General features: G+C 37.2%; 1 protein-coding gene across 3 annotated transcripts in view; it reads right to left on the reverse strand.

The window, feature by feature from the left end:
- Positions 1-24,853, reverse strand: part of Plcb1 (phospholipase C beta 1) — a 725,927-nt gene that overhangs the window by 231,667 nt on the left and 469,407 nt on the right. For all 3 annotated transcript variants that reach the window (XM_074074371.1, XM_074074370.1, XM_020160494.2), the window contains exon 4: positions 13,900-14,037. In XM_074074371.1, the coding sequence (XP_073930472.1) occupies positions 13,900-14,037 (138 nt within the window). The remainder of the gene's footprint in view (positions 1-13,899; positions 14,038-24,853) is intronic.

Consider the following 24,853-nt stretch of genomic DNA (forward strand, 5'->3'; position numbering starts at 1 on the left):
GAAGGATTAATGAAGGCTGGGTACAAGAGGGAGAGTGCCTGCCTAACAACAGCAAGACACTGAGTTCAAAATTCCAGTACTGCCAAGAAAAAAAAAAAAAGGATTAATTCTGCCTTCAGGGACTGGTTTAATTCTTGTAGTAGTGAGCAAGTTCTATAAAGTAAGGCCACCTTTCAGATTTTGTTGCTTCTATGTACTCCTGCTCATCCTTTGGCTTTTCTGTCATTTTATGTCATAGCACAAGGCCCTTGCCAATCACAATTTCTTGGCATTCAAGTGGTACTGATTATCTGCTAAACAAAATCTGACAAAATTAGAACTCTGTTCCTTGGAAATTGAGTTGTGAACTATGCACAGGTAGTTCCTCATTAACTTATTAGATAATGACTGAATTCTGCTAAAATGTAATTTTCTCATTTGGAAATCGATTTGTTTTAAATTACCTTAATTATATCTCCCAACTTTACTTTAAACCTTTTGGCAAGCTGAATTTTTCTCCTTTAAATGAAGGAGTGTTTGGCACTAACAAACCTCCTTTGTCCCTCCTCTGCTATGAGAATTATTCTTTGCCTTTGTCCTTGATGATTTCATCTTTCGTCATTGCTCACTGCCTGTGGAGGTCATGGAAAAGTGGATCATACACGTCAGTTTTTTTTTTTTCTTGTTTTTTAATTTTAAGTCAAAATACTGGAATCATTCAACTTAATAGTTCTTTCTGGCTCATATTATTCATCTCTCTAGTTCTATTTCAGAACCACACTGTGCCATTTTCTAGCTATGAGACCCACTGTTAACTGCTACCTAATAATCATTTGCCTAACTGAAACCCAACAGTATCCAGATCATCATTATATACAGCTAAAAATTTCCCAACTTCCCCAGCTTTAGGGTGGACATGTGTCAGATGGCTGGAGCCATCCTATGTTTTCCAGACACATTGGTCTATGAGGAAAAGGTCATAAGAATTACCTGGGTCTCTGTCCTGCTATTCCTGTGCTACTAAACCAATGCCAGGGACCATCACTTTGAGGCTCTCTGCTGTTTGAGGAAAAATAAAAAATAAAAATAAAAGTTTATTTGTCTAAGCTAGTGTTTGGTTTAATTTACTCTGGATTCCTTACTCCAATGATAGCCACAATAATTCTTTTCAAATAGTTTGGACAGTTTCTTAAAAGATAAGCCTTCAGATTTGTATCCTGGGAAATAACTGATCATAAATTGTTCTGCATGAGGAACAGAGGAAGGAATGAAGGGGATGATGGTTTTGTCTGTATTCCTTTAATTAGTTCCCCTTTGGTTTTTGTTGTTGCTGTTATTATTTGTTTGGGGTTTCTTATTTGTTGTTTAGATTTTTTGGTTCTAGAGATTGAACCTGTGGCCTCACACATGCTGAGTACCACTGAGCCCCAGCCCCTTCTAGACCTGTTTTTATCCTTCCCCACATTCTCACTCCCATGTTCTGTTGGTTGGCAGTCCACTAGTCCAGAGGCTCCCTAATTGTTTCTGAGCAGGTCTGTGACTTCCTCAGCTATACCTGACTATGTGCCTGAGACTGTGGTTTTTCTCTGCTCTGCTTAATCAGACATCTTCTTTCCATTTTCTTATTCACATTTACTGAAATCTGCCATGTCCTAGAGGTCATCTCATTCTCTTTGTCACTGGGTATTTATGTTCCTTTACCATCATTTTCACAGGATCAAGAGAGATGAGAGGTCACAATTGTACTCATAATTTTGTGCTCCAAAACTAACTTTGATTTCCCCTCCCTAACCAGCGCTCTATCTCTGTAAATGCAATTCCATAAAACCCTGAGGTCATCCTTAGCTCTTGCCTTTCTCTCATACCATACATCACATCCAACAGCAAATCTTGGCTTTGCACTGAAAACACACCCAGCATTCCATCACTTTTCACTCCTTCACTCTAAGCACTCTTGCCTCTCTCTACTTTTTGCTTCTGCATTCCTATCATGGCTTTTCAACAGAGCAGCCAGGGCAATCTTGTTAAAATATGTCTTATCAAATCAATCCCTTGCTCAAAATAACCCAATAATTTTAGATGTCATTCAAAATAAAGCCAAATTCTTATAGTATCCATGTCACTATTCAGGTCAACCTTCTCCCCTTCCCTCAACTAACCTCTCACTGTTATTTCTTGCACATTTCCCCCTTTCATAACAGTCTTGCCAACATGCTGGCTACATAGGCCTCAGAATTTCTTCTTTCCAAGATATGTGCTTGACTCACCCCACCATCTTCTTTAGTGTTTCCTTAAATGGCATCCTGTTACCAAGGCCCTTTATAACTAACATGTTTAAAACAAACATGCTTCCATCCCCAACACTTCCTCTCACCTTCTCACCTTTCTTTTCTCCTGCAGTATCATTAACTTATAGAAATTATATAATTTATTGTCAATCTACCCCCTATTCTTACATGTTTAAATAACTCCATTTAAAATAGTACATGGAACACAGCAGGTAGTTAAATATTTGTTGACTAAATGAATATTATTATATAGCCATTAGGAAGATTACCAACAAGGTGCTTTCAATTTTTTTTTTTCTTTTTTATCCTTAGTGATAGACTATTCACTGGGAACATTTGACTAACCTACTCAAGATGCTTATCTGAACCCAAGGCATTTTGATGTTTGGCTAGAACATCTTACAGAGGAGAACAAAGAGCGGCAAGTCACCCTGACGGTAGCAGGTAGGGTGGGGGGAGGTCCTTTGCTACTTACCATGCATGCGTAGCATCTCCATTAGTAGCCCACTGCTCATCTGCAATGCACACACAACCCAAGTGCAAACAGTGTGCTTGTTGAGAAAACTCACTTTCCAGACAAGTCTCCTAAACCTCCTATCAAATTCCTACCTTTTAATTCCATGGTCAAATTGAAATCTAGAAGCAATAGATGTGCTAATTGTGGCCCCTTAAGTGGTGAGATACTCAGAAGGAGAGACTAAATCAATGCTTCATCACCAGCACTGACTCTACAGACGTGTTCAAAAGCCCCTGGGAACCACATACCTCTTAGGGCCCACAATATTCAGTCAGGCACAGTATTTATTGAGCATCTATCATGTCCCAGGCACTGTCCTGATACCTGGCATCATCTTAACCTAAGGGTTAGGAGCGAGTACGGCTGGCTTTGAGGGAAGACACTCCTTTCTTCCTTTCTTCCTTCCTCCCTCCCTCTCTTCTCCTTCTTTTTGTTTTTTCTTCTTTATCTGTGTGCCTGCTTCAAAGTGAGGCACAAAGATAATACATTCAAGCCATACTCAGCTGCCAGGCATCAGAAGCCAAGGCGGGGAGGAACAAAGGGGAAGCATGTCTCTTTGTTATGGGAAGGATGGACAGAAGCAGGGAGATGCTGCTGAGCCGGTTTTCTGTCTTCCCTGACTGTGGAGAGATTGGCTTATATTCACAGTAGCCTACAGTCAGAAGTCCCGGTCATGTTTGTCTCAGGTTTTAAATTTTCCCTTCACTTTGACTTGCTTCCTTTATGAGGCATTCTAGAACACTTCCTGGTTCCAAAGAAGCTCATGTTTAACAAAAGCAGAAAAGATAACTCAGTGGACAGAAGGCAAGAGCTGCTTTCTTCCATAATCACCAGAATAGCAGTTGCAGCTGTTTCTCTGTATGTAGATAAGAGACTGAAGTCCAGGTTGTCCACTTTTCTCTTTTTATTATGTCTCTTTTTCTACTTCTGAGCTTTACACCTTTGTGTGGGTGCTCCAATGGGTGACATTTTCACAATATAAAATTTTAAGATGTGTATGTCCTTCAACTGCCTGACATTCACCCAAAACTCAAGTATAGAACATGGGGGAAGTCTCATTTTGCAACAAAATGAGACATAGCTCAGAGCAGTGTACTGACATAGTAAAAGCTTGGTCTTTTCTTTTCCTTCCAAAGGCATTTATCAAGTATCTCCTACATGCAAGCTCTAGACTGGATTCCTGGATCATGAAAATGACTAAGCTACAATTTTTTTACTTTTAGCAGATAACAAATCCAGGTATCAGACATGCTAACCAATAATTACAGAGTAATAAATGCAATAGAAAATATACATGGGATAAAGAAAAGTAAAAGAGGGGATTAGTATGACTAAAGTACAATATATTGACAGGTAAAATACCAAGGTAAAAACCCCACTGAACAGACACAAAAACAGTGAAGAGCAGGAATGTAAAACAGGTCACGTTAATGGGAGGTTAATAATTGAAGGAGGAGGATAAACGAAGAGGATAAAGGAGAGTGAATATGATTGAGCTACTTTTTATATAGGTATGAATATGGAACATTGAAACCTGTGGAAGTCATTTAAAGAAGGGGAATAGAAGAGGGAGATTAGTGGAGGGAATGAACCAAACTGGGGTACAATATATGTATATGTGGAAGTATAAGAAAGAAATCTCCTTCATAACTATCATATATTGATGAAAGCATTTTTAAAAAGAAAATCTACATGGGGTTCATGGAAAAAACTGAGGGTGGAACAATGAACTATTTCTGGAAATTTTTGAATGGAAGTGGGAATGGATGAGCTCTACTGATGCTGAATCTCCCAGGAGGCCTAAATATGCTTATGAATAGTTGGAGAGCAAAGAGAAGACTCTAGGAGACTGTTGAGTGCTTGAAAAAGGAAGGAAGGAGAAGGAAGAGAAGGAAAGAGATGAGAGAGATCACTGGGGAGTTGAGGGCACTTGGACATGATCTGAATGGTGGGAAGCAATTGGTATGGATGTAGCTTCACATTAAGAAGTGAATTAGGTTCTCTAAAACACAACTACAGAGTGACAGAGATCTTCCCCAGCCCCAAACCTGAAATGACAAACACTGAAGACTGAAGTTATAATGTACAGAAATGGATTATTAGAGAGCTCATCTATTTTGTGGCAGCTACTTCAAAACATAACAATGTAACATATGGAGAGTCTCTGATAAACATATTTTTGCTTGTGAAATAGCATTAAAAAATCCAAATGGCTCAGCCAGTTTGAGAAATTGGCTGTATCTACTGAAGGAGAGCACATGAAGATTTATGACCAGAATTACACTGTCCAGTATATATCCTACGGAAAGGCAGATGTTTGTAGCTACACTATTTGTAACAGCCCTAAAATGGAAACTGCCTGGATGTCCATCCTCTATAGAACAAATAAATAAATTATAGAATACTATTTAGCAAAGACAATAAACACATTAAAACAATAAAAATAGAGAAGAATCTAATTCTTATAAATATAATATTGAATAACAGAAGTCAGAGTATGAAGACTATAGACTCCATTTACATGTTTTTTAAAAACAGGTAAAACTAATTCTAATATAGAAGTCAAACTAAGGATCTGGATTGTAGGGTAGATACATGGGGTCCTGGTAACGCTCTGTTTTGCTTTTTATCTAGGTACTAAGTATATGGATGTGTTTCCTTTTAAAAAATCCATAAAGGTATACAAGTTGGATCTGTGCATGTTTCTGAATATGTTATATTTCAGTAAACCATTCAAAGTCCTGGCTCAATTCCCATTAGTCTGTCTACAAAAATGATTTGTGTTTTGTTTTTCCTATTTATAGGAAAACTATGTTCTCAAGAGAATGTAATATTTAAACAAATAAGGCTTGAAAACAATGGTACCTGTGGGTGAAATTTCTCCTGCATGCCTGGTATTAGACATCTCAGATTCAACCCACTGGGTACTTGTTAGTTCAATCCACAGCTTCTCCATAGACTGAAGCAACATTTGAGTTGACATTTGGCAGAATGTGTGGTAATTAAACAATCTGCCCACCCAAGAATCTCATTGGAGTGTCAAACTATTTAGGACTTCCTAGCAGAGCCTGAATTTCAAATCCTGTCTATCAGGGTGGTAGACCACCTCACTGTTATGTAGCAGAGGTAGGGCAAGAAGATGAGCTTCCCAGAGTACAGGCACAGGAACATCTGTGTTTCCAGAATATCCCATACAAGACCTTGTCTTTCTGAGAGTACTTTTGTTTCCCCAGCCTTCCTAAAAAGCTATCTGTTCAATTTTCACCATGGATGGCCAGAAAAGGAATCAGACCGAAAGGAAAACATATAGAAAATAATTTTGATTTTCTAAATATAAAATAGAGTAGGCTTCACCTTTGCTTCCTTTGCATATTGGGATTCCTCTGGGCTAAATTATGGGACAGATTTCATCACTTCCTGAGATTCTCTAGATAGTGAGTGGTCTCTCCCAACATCTGTACGTTGAGTCCCTGAGACCCTAAGGAAGAAGCCAGCATGTGGCAGTCCTGGGAACTGCTGTCTCTGGCTTGCAACAATTTGCCTTTTGTAACCTATACAATGTTGCTTACACCGCATGGCTTCAGAGAGTAATGTACACACCTGGAAGTGTATTTCTAGGGAGGCTTCTATAGAATAACAGAAAATAGTATAAAGACTTGAATTGGGCAGATAAAAGCAAGCTGTTGTATCTTCAGATGCATTGGCCAATTGAAAATTTGATCTGACTCAGTTAGCTTGCTGAAAATAACACATTTGTCTTCTATAGTCCATGTTAACCTTACAAGTGGGATTTTAAAAGCAATTCACTAACTAGTGCTGAAAAGTGCTTGAGAAATCAAATAGTCCTTTTCCTCAGTGAATGACTTCTGCACTCGGTGAATATAGGCAATTAGAAAAGAACTTCTAAAATTCTTTCCACTACATGGACCAGTTACCAGCATCTCTATTGATGTACTCCGCTTTCCCTCTTCTGGGTGAAATGCCTATTGCTTCTGCCTAACACCAGTCTCACTCACCTGGAGGTGGTGGAAATGCCTGTAATTTCAGCACTTGGGAGGCTGAGGCAGAAGGAGTGTGAGTTCGAGGATAGTCTGGGCTACATGGTGAGTTCTATGTTAACCTGGGTTATGTAAGGAGACCCTATCTCAAAAAAAAAGAAAATAAAAGAAAGAAAGAAAGAAAAGAACTGTTACTAAGTTCCTCTGTGTAGTAGATGAGAATTAAAAAATGTTTTTGGTTAAGAATCAGATTGTAAATATGTTAGGCTTTGTGAATTATATGGTTTATAGTATAAATACTAAACTTTGTCATGTCAAAGCAGCCATAGACAATCTGGAAACAAATGGGTGTTGCTATATTCCAATAAAACTTTATTTATAAAACAGGTAGTGAACTTGACCCCAGGCTGTAATTTATCAAGCCCTCAACTAATTTTAGGGCTCTTGTTTGCTCAAATACATACTCCAGCACTTCTCCTGACCTACATCAGCATTTGGCTTCCGTCTACAGGATCATTTTCACCAGCATATAAACGTGCAATTATTTCTTCCATCTTCAAAATTATCTCTTTACCTCATTTTCAACAGCATCCCATTATCTTTCCTTTTTTTTTTTAATTTGTTTTGCTTTGTTTTGTTTTCTTATGGTGCTGGGGATTAAACTAGAGGCTTTGTGCATGCTTAGCAAGTGCTTTCTACCACTGAGTTACATCCCTGGCCCTCTGCTGCTCTTTAGACTGAAAACTTTCAAAAAAGTAATCTATTTTGATTTCTTAATTTGTTTCCTCCTGTTTTCCCAGAACTCATTCCAATCAGGGATTGGATACCAATCCACTGAAATTGAGCTACTAAGACTACCCACAATTTTTGCGTTATTAGATCCTTTATCTTACTTGAACTATGAGTAATATTTGATCCAGCTGATCACTCTCTTCTCCTTGAAACACTATTTTTCACCTGCTCCCAATGACACACACTTGACTAACTAGTTGTTCATTCTTAGCCTTCTTTTTTTCTGATTCTTTCTTATCTCATCATGTTGGAGTGTACATGACTCAGACCTTGGACATCTTTTTATCTAGAGTCACTTCCTGACTGATCTCATCCAGTTTCATTAAGTACTATGATAACTTTTAATACTATTAAATATCCAGTGACTTCCAAATTTATGTTACATCTGGCACTCAACCTCAGGCCCCATATATTCATCAGCTTACTCAACATCCCCACTTAGATATTTAATAATCTCAAATGGGACATGACCAAAACTGAAACTCTGCTATATACACACAAGCAAAAACTTACATTCTGGGTTATATTTTTCCTATGTCAGTAGTGATATTTTCATCTTTCCTGTCTCTTAGGCCAAAATTCTAACAATATCCTGATTTCTTTTTCTCTCACATGCAACATAAGCACATGGTGTTCTTCTTTTAAATATATATACAGATTTGGACCCCTTTTTATCTCCCCACAACCCCTTGGTCCACAGCCTTAGCAACTCATTTAAAATATTTCAATACTTTCTTGATTATCAATTTGTTTCTATTGTTATCCCTCTCCTGCGGCCCATTATTGAGTAGGTATTAAGTTGGATCTTATCTATCCTCAGCTTCCCTCTAATGGCTTCCAACTCACTCATAATAAAAACCAGATACCTTTCACAACCTATGGCACCCTACAAGAAGTCAACATCTGTTGCTTCCTCAATTCTCCCTGCTACCACTTACTCTCAATTTTGTGCATTCTAGTCCTGCCACACTTGACCTTTGCTCTTTCCAAACATACCAGACAATCTCTTGCCTCAGAGTCTTTGCACTTGCTATTCCCTCAATGTGGAATATTCTCTTTCCAGATATCCTTATGGTTTTTTCCTTACCTGCTTCATGTCTTTGCTCAAATCTCACTTTCTTAGAGACAACAGGGTTGACCAACCTATTTCTCAATACCCTCACTTCTCAGTACTGTCCACTTCTACTTCATTTTTGTTAATATCACTTATCTCTTCTTAATACATCGTATGGTTTACTTACCTATTTTATTGTCTTTCCCTTACTAAAATGATTGCTGCTCATGGAAAGGGTTTTTGCATTTTGTTCTTTGTTTTATCCTCAGCATCTAGAGCAGAGATTGGAACATTGTGGAGAGCTTACTGGAGTTTTGTGAATAAATCAAGGAGTAAATGAATCCAAGCTTTTCAGTTTATGGCTAAAGAATACACCCAAACTGTTGAGGGGCTTGAAGACTCATGTCCATTTGGCAGGAGAGTGTAACTGAGATGTCTAATTCATAGACTCATTCTCCAGTGTGCTCTTCCCTTTATGGTGATCCTTTCTGGGGCCTCAATCTCAGGAATCATTACCCATATGAGTTCCTTCCCCTGCTTAGGTCCTTCCTACAGTAAGCCAAAATTGTGGCCTTGCAATAGGAAATGAGCTTTCATTTGCAACAGTCCTATTTTCTCTAGCAACATAACAGCCCATATTTGTCTCCTCCAGCAGCAATTTCCCAATTGTTTGGTTTGCATTTGTTTAATTAATGGGCTGAATGTTGAAAGGTGAGCATGTAGAACACTGTGTAGTGTTTGTACTCTTCCTGACTTTTAAATTTGGCCTACTTAAGTCATGATATTTGTCTCCCTTACTTTTTAAATTTCAAGTTATATGCCTAGAAATAGAGACTAGAGGGATCCAAAAGATGTTCTTTCATACTATTTTGTCTCCTTTCCATTTGTAGCTTATGGAGGTTCTCCGGTTTCGAATATGATCCAATCTGAGGCACAAATAAGTGGCTGTTATAAAACTGTTGAAAAAATGTCCACAATGGCCATTAAGGGAGCAGATGACTTTGTATTTCTTGAAAAATTGTCATGCTTACAGGCCATATTTCTTAGGAATGTTTTGTAAGTTAGAGAATGTACAAGTGTGCTGGGGAAAGCCAATTCTGCTCTGCAAAATAATATTACATGCTTTCCCAATTGTGCTCAGTGGTCAGGACCTAAGGTTTTATTTAGTATAGTTTTTAGTATAGTTTTATTTAGTACATTATTTTTCTTCCTGAATATGAATCTGTACTAAAATGCTGTGAAATAAAGTCCATAAGCCTTATCCAGTCCATAGTTATGTTTTATTTGGCTCTCATGATGAATGAAAATAACCATTGCTAATAGTTAAGCTGGATTGGGAACAAAACCCAAAAATCTGACAACACTGAGCCCATACTTCTCTAAGGAAGAGAGCCTCAAAGAGTAGTAACTGTTCTGGCAGCATTATTTCAACTGGGAAATTGTTATAGATACAAATGCCCCATAGCTCCATCCCAGAATTGTTGGGGCTGAAGCCCAGCAGAGAAAGCCACTCAGGTGCTTCTGATACATGCTGACGTTATATACACACATCTCCAAGACAATTGGTAGGAGCCCAAGAGCAGTTACACTGATTAGAATGGTCCATTTAGATTTTCAGGTTGCTACAATTGCTCCAAATCCTCTCTGTCTACCTTTTTGCAATGTAGTTATTAATATCCCTGCTCAGCTTTTGCAGACACTTACGCCTACAAATCTTGAGAATCAGTGATTGTCCTTGGGCCTTGTGCTATTCCAGGAGTTAAGTGATGGATGACCAGGGATTAAAAAGTACATCAGTACCTCCTCAGTGGAAGGGACTCTCAAGGAAGCCTGGATCAAGACTCGGAGAGCTAAAGGCTCTTCCAGACCAATGGAAAAAATCAGAGCGTCAGAGTCTGTGTTGAATATGTACAAGTGAGGTGTAAGAGTTGTGCTTGGGTCCGGGTACAGGTCCAGGTTCTGTGCTGGACTAGAGAGAGCTGAAACCAAGAGGAAGTAACCATGGTAAGGAGGAACACTCCTCTAAATAAGGTTAGTGAATGGCATTGTGGGAATTTTCAAGGAAGACCCAGTCATGAAGAGAATTGGGAAGAAGTTCAGCAACTAGTGTGTCCCCTCAAGGATGTCTTGTCCAAGTTTTACCTCTTGTTTTTCCTCAGACCATGAAGAAATTTCCATTGCTGATACCTCCAACTTTACCATAAATCATGTAACTGTAAGTAGAGAATGGTTGTAAGTCAAGGATAGGAGGGTAAAGGGGTCAGTGACATTTACTACCTCCCCTACAGCTTTGCAGAGAAGTCAGACAATTCCAGAGAAGTGAACTGTAGTCTGGAAGTTCCAAGTTAGAGCAAAGACAAATGCCCATTTGTCTGCAGGGGAGCAGGGGATGCAGGGAGGATTGTATGATTTAGAGAGCAATATGAAACAAGCCACCTATTTCCAAGATACATTCAGGAGAGACACCTCTGGAGAGATGTGGTTGTTAGACATAAGGAAGGGCTGGCAAGTCATGATGGGTAACAAAAGTATCATTGTTATTTAATTGCAAAAGATACCACATTCTTAGTCTGGCAACAGAGGGAGTGGTTGAAAGATTGTTTCTTCCCATGACTGTCTCTCAGGATTCACTTGCCTTAAAGAATACATAAAATATTCAAGTGATTTAGGTAAGAAAAAACATGCATGTGAACTACCTTTCAGAAAGTTTAAGTGTTAGTTCTAGTTTAAATTTCTAACTGATCTAAGAGATTTCTCAGAAATCTATGGTAGTGTTGCAACTGAGCAGCTTCCTTCAGATTTACGTCTTCTCTAACCAGCCTATACCCAGTAATTCCCTTTTCCTGCCCTTATGCTCCCTGTCCTAATGCTTTATTCTTCCATACAGATCTCCATCAGAGATATGATACATTCACAGCTTACTCATGGTTATCTGGTTTATTTTCTCTCTCAGAGACAATGGCTTTGTTTAACTACTGATATCTGTATATCTGGAATTGTGGCTGGCACAGGGGAGGCACCCACCCAACAAATGTGTTGAGTGAATGAATGAGTTGGAATCCATTTTTCAACAGTCTCTCTGGATATATTTAACTTTTAAAGATGCTCAGGTTTCTGTTGGGTATTCTACATGACAGAAGTCATCTTTGGATTAAGCATTAAATATGGTATCATACATTGGCTCTAGAGAATAAATAGAATGCTCTGATATAATACTAACAATTAAAAGTGTGAATAATAAGTTTTAAATGTAAAATGACATTTGTGAATTTTAGCCTTTTGGCTGGGCTATTTCAATGGGGGGAAAATACCCTACAGCATATTACAGTCAGAGAAGGTAAAATATTCTCTGTAGTTTCATTAATTATACAGGAATACCAAGTAGCTGCTGGAAAAATCATTATAGATATAGCCCTGATGGGGAATATTGCAGGGCTCTGAAATAAAAATCCCTATACAAAATTAGTGGGTAGGAAGCACTGAGAGCAGAGAATTGAATATATTTTAAACACAGCTGCATATAAGTTTAACACAGTTTAAGATATGCAGGTTTGTACGCAACATAAGATCTATATATGCTATTAGTTAAAAACTGCCCTGAAAATGACTGTCATTTATTGAATGTCTTAAATTTAATCTCATGAATGTGTTGTTTTTAAAGGGGAATATGGTTGTGTTTGAGGAAAGTAATTTAAAAATATTTTGTAAATGTTTAGCATTTGTTTGGTTATATTCATCCATCCATTCAACTTCACAGCCATGTACTGAGAAATGAGGTATATACAATGTAGCAAATTGACAGTAGGAAACTAGACTTAGAACGATTGCAGGACAAATGCAATGCTGTCACACAAAGCCGAAGTGCACTGAAATCTCTCCAATTGTGCATTACACTGTAGAAGCAAATGGGTAGCTTGCTTATTAAAGGGAGAAAATAGATTAGGTTTTAACACACTTGGAGAGAGTAGTTTCTAAATGCCTTACAGTATTAAAACTGGTTGGCATTTTATTCATTCTATTGTAAGAATCGAAGTCAGGGTTATGTAAATGTTGGAAATAAATCCCTGTCAGAAATCACTAACAAAGTAGAGGTCAGGCTAATACATTCATTGTACCTTATAAAATCGTCAGGGCACTGAGAATTAGAAAATTACAGATCACAATGCCCAGACAATGTATACTGACCTGGAGTAACCTTGTAATTATAATGTATGACATGAGATGCTTTAAAAAGGCATATGTATGATATGCAAAGCTTTAAAGTATTCTTAGATTCATATTCGTAACTCCTGAAGGAAATGGTATGAAGAGCAGAAACATAGAAAAAGAAGGCTTTTCTTTAAAAATGCTCATTTCAATATTTTTAAATTGCTAATTGGACATTTCTAAAGGAAGCATGATACTTGAGTCCAGGGATCCTAGATGTTCACAGCTTCCTGTGTGCTATAGTGTACTTGTACTGCAGTTATTTATGAATGCATCTAAAAGGTCCATTATCTTAGCAGAATAGCAATCCTTAGTGGAGAGGCCACCTTCAATACATCTTTCTAGTTCAAAGCTGAATAAATATTATTTATAAATATTTATTTAAATTTTTACTTTTTATTCTTTCACATATTAATTAACTACTAGATGAATGGTGGTGGCCTATAGGCTGTGTAGTGAAAGAGAAGTTAAAAGGTGTTGAAGAGTTGGGTGTGGTAGTCCATGCCTATAATCACAGCACTCAGGCAGCTGAGGCAGACCACGAGTTCAAGTCTAGCCTGGGTTATACAGTGAGACCCTATCCCCAAAAATAAACAAAATGGGTGATGAAGTGGTGGAAATATTATGTATTCATGTATTAAAATGGAAAAATGAGACCCTACTCTAAGAATGGGGGAGAGAGAGGTAAAGGTTGGAGTGGGTGAAGATATATTATAAACATCTTTGTGAATGTCATAATGTATTCCTAGTACAACAATCATGATAATAAAAATTAAAAAAAAAAGAAATGGATATGGAGTTGGAAGTTGTGTAGAAAATGCCTTAGAATAAGATGTTTAGGTGTTTTTCAAAGGACTTATTCCTAAGGAAAACAAATCTCCATAATTCAAAGTAGAAGCTATTATTTAGAAGTGTTCAAATTACATTTAGCAGCTGAATTATTTTTAGATGGAATTTTAACACAAGTTAAATATGACGCAAGTTCAAAATTTTTCACAAGTATTCATACAATATCACAAGAATTCAGAAAGAGGCAACAGCTTTAGGTATCTCCATCTGCCATACCTTGGCCACTTCTTCTTGGAAAGCCACAAGATTCAAATGGGAAATGTTCACCAGGTCAGGCCCATACACCACTGTTATCATGCGATGCTCCAGACGCCCAATGTTTCCCACATCCAGAAGTTCACGTAATTTGGGGTCCTGGATGATAAATATTGAAAAAAATTAGTCTATAATGAGAGATTTCAAGTAAATAATTTAATTTTGAAAGAATGAGAGCTTTGAATGACCTCTAAACAAAGCTACCTTTTATTAAGAGAAATTTGCATGAATTGAAGTCTTTCACCTCACAATGGCCTAGAGAGGAGAAACAACTTCCCCAAAGGCGGTGGAGACAGAATTTCTGGCTCAAGACCGATGGCCTTCAGTAAAGTGCTCTTTCTGCCATGTTGCCATTCGGCAACACAGTTTTATGTGGCACAATTCTCCCTTTGTTTCCACCAATCTTTCCATGAGTTGTATATTAAAATGAAGCATCTCCATATTTCCCCTGAATTCATGGATATATATTAAGACTAACAGAATAGTTCTAATGGAATCAAACCACTTATTAGCCTGCTATAGTTTGGAGAGTAAATGTCCCTCAGGGGCCCATGTGTCCCTAGCTTGATGCTATTGGGAGATGGTAGAAACTAAGAGGTGGTGCTTAGTGGGAGTTCCCACTCAGGGTTTGTACCCTTGAATTGGATATTGGGACCTGGGCCTCCCTTTTTCCTCTCTATTTTTCACCTTTTGGTCATGAGATGAATGGATTTGCTGTGCCTTTCATGCTTCTGCCTTGGTGTGCTACCCTTCATTACCCAACCAGAAGACTGATTGATCATAGACTGAAACCACCAAAACTGAGCCAAGATAAGCCTTTTGCCATTCTAAGTAGATCATCTCAGGTATTTGTTGTAGTAACAGAAAGACGTTTAACAATGCTGTTAAGATTGGGGCAGATACACAGCCAGTGCTCTCAGTGTGGATCTCCTCCAACATGGAGCACAGAAGTAAAGAGATAGGGTGCTAGAGTGAGCAAAAGAACAGCACCACCATGGGTATGGTAGTTTAAATTCTATCCTCAGAATGTTCTGGGAGTTGGACGTAGGGAATTTCTGCCATCTTTTCAGATCAAGTTGCATTCTCTGGAACATCACAAGCGAGAATCCCTTGGAGATACAGTTTTTCTGGGAAAAGGACGTTTCTAAACTTTTGGAACTCAAAATAAAACCTAAAATAGGGCTTAGTCAACTTGGCTGGATTTATTTTCCTCCCGTAGGACAGGCCCTGAAGGACTTCTCAGTCCATGCAGAAAATTAGATTCAAATCAATCACTTAGCAAATTTGCTGCCAGCTTCTGAACAAGGAATAGACTTGCATTCTTATTTACTTAGCTCAATGCTGGGCCAACAGGGCCTGATTACTGAGGGTGGTTATTCTGACTTCCCTTGTGAGGTAAAAACCATCCTTACAAAGAAAGAGCATAATTAAAAAAAAGAAAGAAAACAAACAAAAACTTTCTAGCTGAGTTACTTTATTTGGCACTATTAATTCTCTCTTTCTCCTCTGTTTGGCTGCACAAAGAGGAACATTTTCAGGTAAGTTATAAAGAGAGAAAACCCCATTTCAAAGCTTTACCCAGTATATCTGAAGCCTAAACTCCATTGTCAAGTTGAGAATTTATCAAGTAAATTAGGCCTCCCAGAAAGATCAAAAGCTACCACGAAAACATCTATTTTATGACCTAGAAAAGAAGCGATATATAATAAAAATTTTTATTAAATAAATAATTTTGAAAGGGAACTTTTTAGCATTCTAGCAGTAATGAAAGATTAAAGAAGAATGTTCAAGAAGAATGAAATGTTTTGTGAAGGCTAATTAAATGATACCAGCTGTTTTGTGAAATGATTAATTGCATCAGTTTTTGAAACACTGTTGAAGCAAGGTTAGAGAAAAAGTATGTTTGATCAGTACTTGTAATACTGATTCTCAGAAACCAACTGAGACTTGTAATTATGGACCACAAGTTCTAAGTCAGTGATTACAGAGTTTATCAGTAGCTTCACCTATATCATTTAAGGGGCAAATATTTGGGAATGAATTGACTCTTAACTTTGGGCTCGCTTTTCCCTTTCAGGGAGAGCCACGTGAATTGTCCTCTGGCTTTTTTCTATCTCAAGTATTTTCTGTTCAGCCTGTTCTACTTCACTGCCCAATTCTCATATCCACTCAAAACACTTTTGCTCACTTATTAAAGAGTTGATTGGTTAAAGAATTCCACCTTTCAAAATTTCAGGGATAAGGTGTTGAGCTCAGAGGTTCACTTCAATTATCATTGAGAGACAGGAATTAAAGCAAGTATAGACCACCCAGAGGAGGTGCCCAGAATAGAAAATAATTCTAGAAAATAACTTCTGGTATTCCCATTGCCTTTAATAACATTATTGTTATTTATAGTCAACAAGAATATATAAGAAAAATAACAAACTCTTTATAGTAGCTTTGAAAGTTTTCCCACCAATGGTTGTTTACATGAATTTAAACTTTTTTATTTTTATGTAATTATTTTAATTTATAATTTACATAAATATGTATAATTATGCAATTATTTTAAATTTTATGTAATTAGAAATCACTCATAAAGTACTTAGAGGTAGTGTCTGGGATTGGGAGGATGAAACAGGCTGATAAAATGAAGCTGATGGTTAAATCTGAGGATTCATTATATAAGTCTCTGTATCTGGGGTGCTTCACATTTTTACCACAAAATTTTTAGAAGAGGTTATTGAGCATAACTGGAGAATGACTTTGAGAAGCTGTTTTCATAGGAGAAACTTATTTTCAGGTCATTTTGTTCTGGATATAAACAGAGAAGCAACTTAATGTAATAAGCAAGCTCCTTACTAATGTGTTTGGGGTCATGGATCCAAGCTGATGGCAGAGACCCACCTTTCCCTGGGACACCGGGGCAGGAGTTAAGTATTCTTAGGACACTGTTAAATACTGTTAAAGCACTATTACTGATAACATTTTGTTGCAAACACCCTTTTGAAACTTTGTTTTTCCTTTGCATTTGCTGAGATGTTGGGGGCTTGGGAGATTTAATTCCCTAATAGACAGCTGTTAGATCCTTCCCCAGCCTCCCCACTGCACACGCATGCTGCCTTGAGTGAAGGACTGTCAGCCAACCAGCTGGACTACCCTCCTGCCAGCACTGGACACTCTGAGCCCAAAACATGACTTTGGCTCCAGAAGGCATTACCCCAGCAATCAGCTTGGGCTGGACTTTTGCCACCACCAGACTCAGTGAACTCTAGGAGACCCTGCGGCTACTTCCACCCAACCAAGAAGGGGAGTGCTTCCTTTGCCTGGTGGCTCAGTAGAAGACCCATGACTGGTGTAAACACAGTCCTTCTTTAACATAAAGCGCCACCATGACTGCTGATAGGGACTGTGCCAGGATTATTACAGACTTCTTGTCACAACTCCTTTCCAGCCATATAAGCAGGTTGCTCAGTTTACTTTATGACAGCAGAGAGACACCTTCCTGTGTTGCTGCTCCCTGTTTTCACAATAGCAGGTCCAATAGACTTTTCTTGAGTGAGCTGTTTTACCTTTTTTTGATTCTTGTCATTCATTAGTAGGGCGGTGCAGAGGCAGTAGCAAGGGCAGGGCAGCTAGAATAGCAGTAGAGCTAACAACAAGCAGTTCCCAAGGTCACAGGAGCAGCCTTGTACCTGACAGCTGGAGCAGGCTGTCAAAAGCTTTGGACTCAAACTAAAGTGAGAACTGTAACATGCTCTGGCCTCAGGCTATAGATTGGCTAGGCTCCAACCTTGAGATGTGGAATTCAAGCAAAGGCCACCACCTGCCCACTGGGCAAAGAAGCTACAATGCTGAAGGGTGACCTGCTATTGCTATAAATCCATTGCCACTGTTTTCAAAAACCTGTCAAGGGCCTGAAATAACTGGAGGAACTTCACCTTGCCTACATACTATTTCTATCCAGTAAAGGAGGACCCTAACCAGTTGGTTTGTGTTACCACCATTGATCATTTTACAATATACCCTTGGTATCTATAGGAATATGGTTCCAAGGAGACAGCTGTTGAGGAAAACCCACAAATGGTCAGGATGCAGAGTTCAGTACTGTACTGTGGATTCTTAATTTGTTTTTCCTATTATGTCACTCATCTTCCACTAAAGACATGCTGCCTTTCGACACATCTAAAAATGTTCACTTTATTCTTAAATTAAGCACATTATATGCCCGTTTGGGCTTGGAAGGATTACCATAACTTTTACCCAGCATTTTGGACATTTGTATGATTTTAGGGAGGCATGTTCTCACAAAATTAAGGACAGGTAAACACTCAGCAGATCTCACAAATGATTTAAACACAACTGATGATAATACGGACTTTCTGAGAGCTTCTCCATGTCAGTTGAGCTGAATAATGCAGGTGTGAGAATTTGAAAATTTTGTTTGTGAACTTCTTTTGATTTAAAAAAAATTTTTGATCCTACTTGGTTAAAACCTTGTGTAGCAAATCTGTGAATAAGGCAAGGTTACTGTATCTTTAAAATTATACTTTTTTCTTCATCTATTTCACTTTTATCAACAATAAAATTGGTTATGTTAGAATTTTTTTTTTTTTTTTTAGTGGTACTGGGTGTTTAACTCAGGGCCTTCACCTTGAGCCACTCCACCAGCCCAATTTTTTGTGATAGGGCTTTTTAGATAGGGTCTCACAAACTATTTGCCCAGGCTGGCTTTGACTATCCTCCTGATCTCTGTCTTCTGAGTAGCTAGGATTACAGGTGTGAGCCACCAACACCTAACTACTCTTCACAAAGAAAGCAAACTATTTCTATAACTCTGTTTTGACTATTCAATTTTTCTGTTGAAGAACACTAAAGAATATAGCTCAAAAAAAGTATCAGTTGACATGAACTTTATTTATATAAATATATATATATGATTTCTTTATTTGATCTGTTCTAATTATAGCAGTTTTACTTTTTTTTAATCACTTCCAGTTCTAGCAGCCAGCATTACTATATTCGTAACAGACGATAATCTCAACACCACTTTTTATGACCACACTAGAAGAGGAGTGTGGGGAGTGGATCATAATCCATAGTTGTGCCTACATGAGCACAACTATGCCCAATAATCTGCAGGCTGAGTTGGCATGGCCCAGTCACAGAAGCGGGTGAGGGCAAAATGCAGCACAGCTGCTTTTCCTAAGATATTTACATTAGAGAGTAGCAATCACAGGTTCCTCTTGTTCTGCAGAACTACAGTGTCACACCCCCACCCCCAGAACGGCTGCTCCACCTCCTTGTTTGCCACTGTATATAATAAACTCAGGAGGTGGACGAGTCTGCTGCTGCTGCAGGCTGTTGTGGGTCTCCATCTGAGCGCCCAGCCCACCTGACCCCCATTTTCTGCATGTTTGTCTTCTGTCTTTTGTCTTTTCTTAATCTCCCATTGCTCCCAGTTAGGTTTCTAGGACAAGTTCACGCAGCTTGCAAGAGGTGGCACCTGAACAGGGACCCAGAGGGCTGTGTGAGAGAGGAGACCCTATCCTATTTAGCACTTATCCTGATTCTTCAGTTACCCAGAGGTAACTTAATTTTACCTGGGTTTGGCATAATCTCCTGTATTTATACTTTACAATCCTGGGAAAAAAAGAGCCCTTTGATTATATAGATGTAGTATGAATTATAGTGTCAATAGAATTCTTAGACTTTACCATATGAAATCATCATATATTTACAGTAGGTATAGATGTAGTTACTCAGGCATACTTCATATCTGCAACTATAACTACTGCTATTTCTATAGGAGTAAAAGCATTAAGCTGATTAGTCACCCTATGCAGAGGAAACATTAAATAATCACCAGCTATATTATGGATGTTAGTCTTTATTTTCCTTTTTACAGTAGGAGGCTTAATAGGAATTCTCCTATCAAATTATTCCCTTGATATTGTTCTCTATGATACATACTATGTATAGCCTATTTCCATAATGTTTTATCAACAGGTGCAGTATTCACAACCATAGGAGGGTTTATACATTGATTTCCATTATTTTCTGTCTATTCCCTACATCCAACATAAGCAAAAATTCATTTTACTATAATATTCATAGGAATAAATCCAACTTTCTTCCCTTGACATTCTCTTGGATTATCAGGCTTGACAATACTCCAATTACTCAGATGTCTACACTACATGAAATACAACATCATCTATGGAATCATTTCTTTCTTTAACAGTTATAATTCTTATCATTTTTGTAATATGAGAAACATGCCTCTAAATGAGAAGTAGGTATGAACTTAGAGTGACTTCACAGATGTTCTGCACTTTATCATACATTTGAAGAACCTACCATGTTAAAGCCCATTAAGAAAGGAAGGAATGGAGTACCTTAAAAGTAGTTTCATGCCAGTCCTATAACCTCTGTTTTTCTCTAAAAAAAAGATATTAGTAAAATTATTACATAACTTTGTTAAAGTTAACTTATAGGTTAAAACCTCTTACCTTTTCCAATTTGGGCTTCAAGATGCCACATCACCCATTATAGAAGAATTACTAAATTTTCATGACCACACTTTAATAATCATTTTCCTCATTATCTCTCTAGATATTTATATTATTTCACTTATACTTACTACTAAACTTATCCATACTAATACTATAGATGAACAAGAAGTCGAAACCATTTGAGCAATTCCACAAGCTGTCATCTTAATTATAATTGTCCTTCCATCCTTCCCTATTCTATATATGATAGATGGGATTAATAACCCACCACTAACTGTGAAAACTAAAAGACATCAATGATACTGAGGTTATGAATATACTGATTATGAAGACTTACCTTTGACTCCTACATAATCCCAACATCAGATCTAAAACCAGGAGAACAACAACTAATCATAGGTGATCATTGAGTAGCTGTAACTAGAGAGATACCTATTCAGGTATTAATTTCATTTGAAGATATACTGCACTCATAAGCCATTCCATCATTAAGTTTAAAAACAGAAGTTGTCCCTGCCACCTAAATCAAAACACTTTGAAATTTACATGACCAGGATTATTTTATGGTCAGTGATTCCAAATTTGCAGATTTAATCATAACTTTATAACTATTGTCTTAGAAACAGTCCTACTTTAAACACTTGAAAACGGATCACTATTAATAGTACAAAAAACACAATCAAGCTAAATAGCACTAGCCTTTTAAATTAAAGAATGAGAATGAAACCTCCATAATAAAATGACACAGCTTGATAATATACATGATTTATCTACTATTCTCACACTATTTGTTATTTTCCAAATAAAAATAAAGGCAATCAATTGCCCTACAAATCCTTCCTCTAAAAATCTTAAATCTGTAAAACAAGACAACCCTTGAGAAAAAAAAATGAATGAAAATTTATTCACCTCTTTTATCATCCCTACAATAACAGGCCTCCCAAATGTAATTTTAGTAAATGCTCTCTTTCCACTCCTAACTGATTAGTAACCAACTTACTTCTTTCCAACAATGAGTAATTCAACTGATCATTAAACAAATAATATTAATACACAGCTTCAAAGGTTGAACATGATCACTAAAATTATTTTCCCTAATTATTCTTATTAGCTCAACTAACTTTCTAGGGATTTTTTTTTTACCACATTTATTTAAACTCTATAACATAACTATCAATAAATTTAGGTATAGCTATCCCATTATGAGAAGGAGCTGCCACCACAGGCTTCTGATATAAAACAAAATGATGTCTAGCACATTTCTTACCACAAAGCACATCTATCCCATATATCCCTATACTAATCATTATCAAAACTGTTAGCTATTTATTCAATTTATAGCTCCAGCCATCCAACTCATAGCAGGCTACCTGTTAATTCATCTAATTTGTGTAGCAATTTTAGTGCTTTTATCTATCAGTCCAATTACAGCATGGATGTGTACATATATATATATAAAATATAATATTATAATATTATATATAATATATATTATGTATAATATATATTATACATTAATATATATATAATATTTTTGACTAAGCTGTCACACAAGGCCTCCTTTCTGCAGAGAAGATCTTAAATGTGTCTTCACAACTGGAATTAATCAGAGCAGCTGAGAATCCTGGCAGTTATAATTTAACTCCTAGATCATCTCTATTCCCATAAGAGTTACAAAATAGAGACTGTCTAACTAAGTTCACTTTTTCTAAATCATCAGGGCTTGTTATTAAATTACTTGATGTCCACTGAAAAGAAAGTTGAGTATTGCTCTTGTTAAAGCTTGTTAGCACCAGCACCAGGGGCTACTCAGGAGGTAAGAGATCAGGAGGATTGCTGTTCAAAGCTATCCCCAGGCAAATAGCTCTTGAGATCTTATCTTGAAAAAAAAAAAAAACCCAGCACAATAAAAGGGCTGAGTTCAAAAGCCTAGTACTGAAAAAAAAAAGCTTGTTAGCAATTCTCATTTCTAGTAATAGGCCACTGAAAAAGGAAGACTGTTCTACACCAAAGAATGGAAGACTCAGTTACTGCATTGGTTTCCCATAATTATAAAATATAACTTAGAATATTAGAGATTAATGGAAAGAATACATATGAGCTAAAATATTACTTTAAAAGAGAATTAAATGCCAGTGTGAATCTTCACTACTTAATACAAACTTTAAAGAAAAGCTATTTTATTTGTATGTTAGATATCCACAAAATAAAATAGCTTTTCAAGACCTTTACAATTCATTTTTGGCACTAGAAGTATGTCATACAATAGTCTTAATCTGTATTACAGTTATATGGGTGCAACTTTAATCCATCATTCATATGAAAGATTAGATATATGGAAGTCTTTTAATCAACACTCAGTCCAACAGGAAATAAAAGAGATGGATTTCTTGCTGTATTTAAGTGAGACTCATAAAAATACTGCAAGTGATTCAATTAGAAGAATAAAAAATAAAAGCATCCTTTCATGTCATCTCTTGAAGTGATATTTTAGGCAATTCATTAAAAATATAAAATAATCCTATGTTAAATAAAAATAGAAAAAAATGATCTTTAAAAAATTTATTTTTATTTTTGATTTAGCATACATTAATAATACCTGTGGATTCATTATGATAATTTCATACATGTGTATATAGTGTACCTTGAACAAGTTCTCCCCCTCCATTATATTCCTATTTCCTTTCTCCCTCTTTCCCTTCCTTCAAACAGCGTTTGGTGGGTCTCATTATGGAGTTTTCATATGGATAGAGCATACTTTCATCCTCTTCATCACTCAATATCCTTTTCTTTCCTTGTCCGCCTCCCACTGATCCCCACTAGACATATATATTCTTGTACCATTATTATTATTGTTATTACCATCATCATTATCATTTTAGGTCTAGTTTCCACAGATGAACGAGAACATGAGATGCTTGACTGATGAGTCTCTCAGTTCTTCACCATTGGTGCAGAGCTTAGTGCACTATTTGCTCCCCTCATCATCAGGTGCATTTTGGGGACATTCTGAGAGTTGCATGTGTATTATTGCCCAAGGGGACACAAATGGCAGAACCTGTGAAATAAGTGGGAAGTTACCTGCCCTATAGAATAAAAAGAACTGTGCAGCCAGCAGTGGTTTCTAGTTATAAGGAAGGGAAGCCTCTAATGGGCAAATTGCATAGAAGTGGACAACAGGCCCTGACCAGCCCAATTTTCAACTCACATGTAACATCAACCCAAGGATACGCAAGAGACTCCAGCTTCATCTCTTCTATCTGAGTGGTAGCGGGGACCAGGCCTGGTGTCTTCGACACATAGGTGAACACTTGCTGATGGAGTTACCTCGTCAGTCCAGTGGTGAGAAACTACACTGCAACACTCCCACTACATAGTCTTCCTGAACACTAAGAATACTTCAACTGCAGACCACTGGGATTGAAACTTCCAACCAACGAATTTGGCCTCAGATGCATACATCTCAATGCAGTATCATAAGAAAAATGAAAAGAAAAATGACAATGACAACCTCCAAAGGTCAACAACCCCACAGTAACAGACACTAAGGATAGTGAAGAGGAAGAAAACCCAGCAAAGACTCAAACATATGATTGTAAGAATGATTAACGAAATGAAAGAGGATATGTATAAAAAGATGAATGAATTCAAAGAGGATACAAATAAACAGGTGAACAAAATTAGGAAAATAGTGCAGGTTATGAAAAAGGAATTCAAAAAAAGATAAAGAAATCCTGAAAATGAACCAGACAAAAATTCTGGAAATGAAAAGTTCAGTAAGGCAAATAAAAAATTCAGTAAAAGTCTTTCTTAGTAGAATGGATCAAATTGAAGACAGAATTTCAGGGCTTGAAGACAAGGTAGATATTAGAACAGTCAGATGAAGAAAAAGGAAAGAAAATAAAAAAGTATAAGTGGAAGATGCAAGAACTCTTCAACTCTATTGAAAGACCACACTTATGAATCACGGGCACTGAAAGCAGAAGAGGTACATGCTAAAGACATAGGGAACTTATTAAAAAGTAATAACAGAAAACTTCCCACATCTTGAGAAAGAAATGCCCATTCAGGTACAGTAGGCCTCCAAGACTCCAAACAGACAGGACCAAAATAGATCTCCATGGCATATTATAGGAAAATATCATATAATAGCACCAGTTGCCTTCCTAGGAAAGAGTGGAGGCTAGGCAGTAAAGTTTAATTGTCATTTGTATAGTCATCCTTATTGACAGTAAAAGTGCATGAAATGTATAGTAGTTAGAAAAATAGTTCAGTGGAAAAACAAGTTAGCTTCCTCTTCCTTGTCTTGTTAGTATCTGTCAAACTTACAACTTCCAAAGTATAGATAGCTTGTCACCCATGTTTTCAATTATCCTCATCCCTTTCTGCCCATAATGACACATACCACACCATGTAAG

This window comes from Castor canadensis, chromosome 5 (genome assembly GCF_047511655.1).
Source record: "Castor canadensis chromosome 5, mCasCan1.hap1v2, whole genome shotgun sequence".
Taxonomy (NCBI): domain Eukaryota; kingdom Metazoa; phylum Chordata; class Mammalia; order Rodentia; family Castoridae; genus Castor; species Castor canadensis.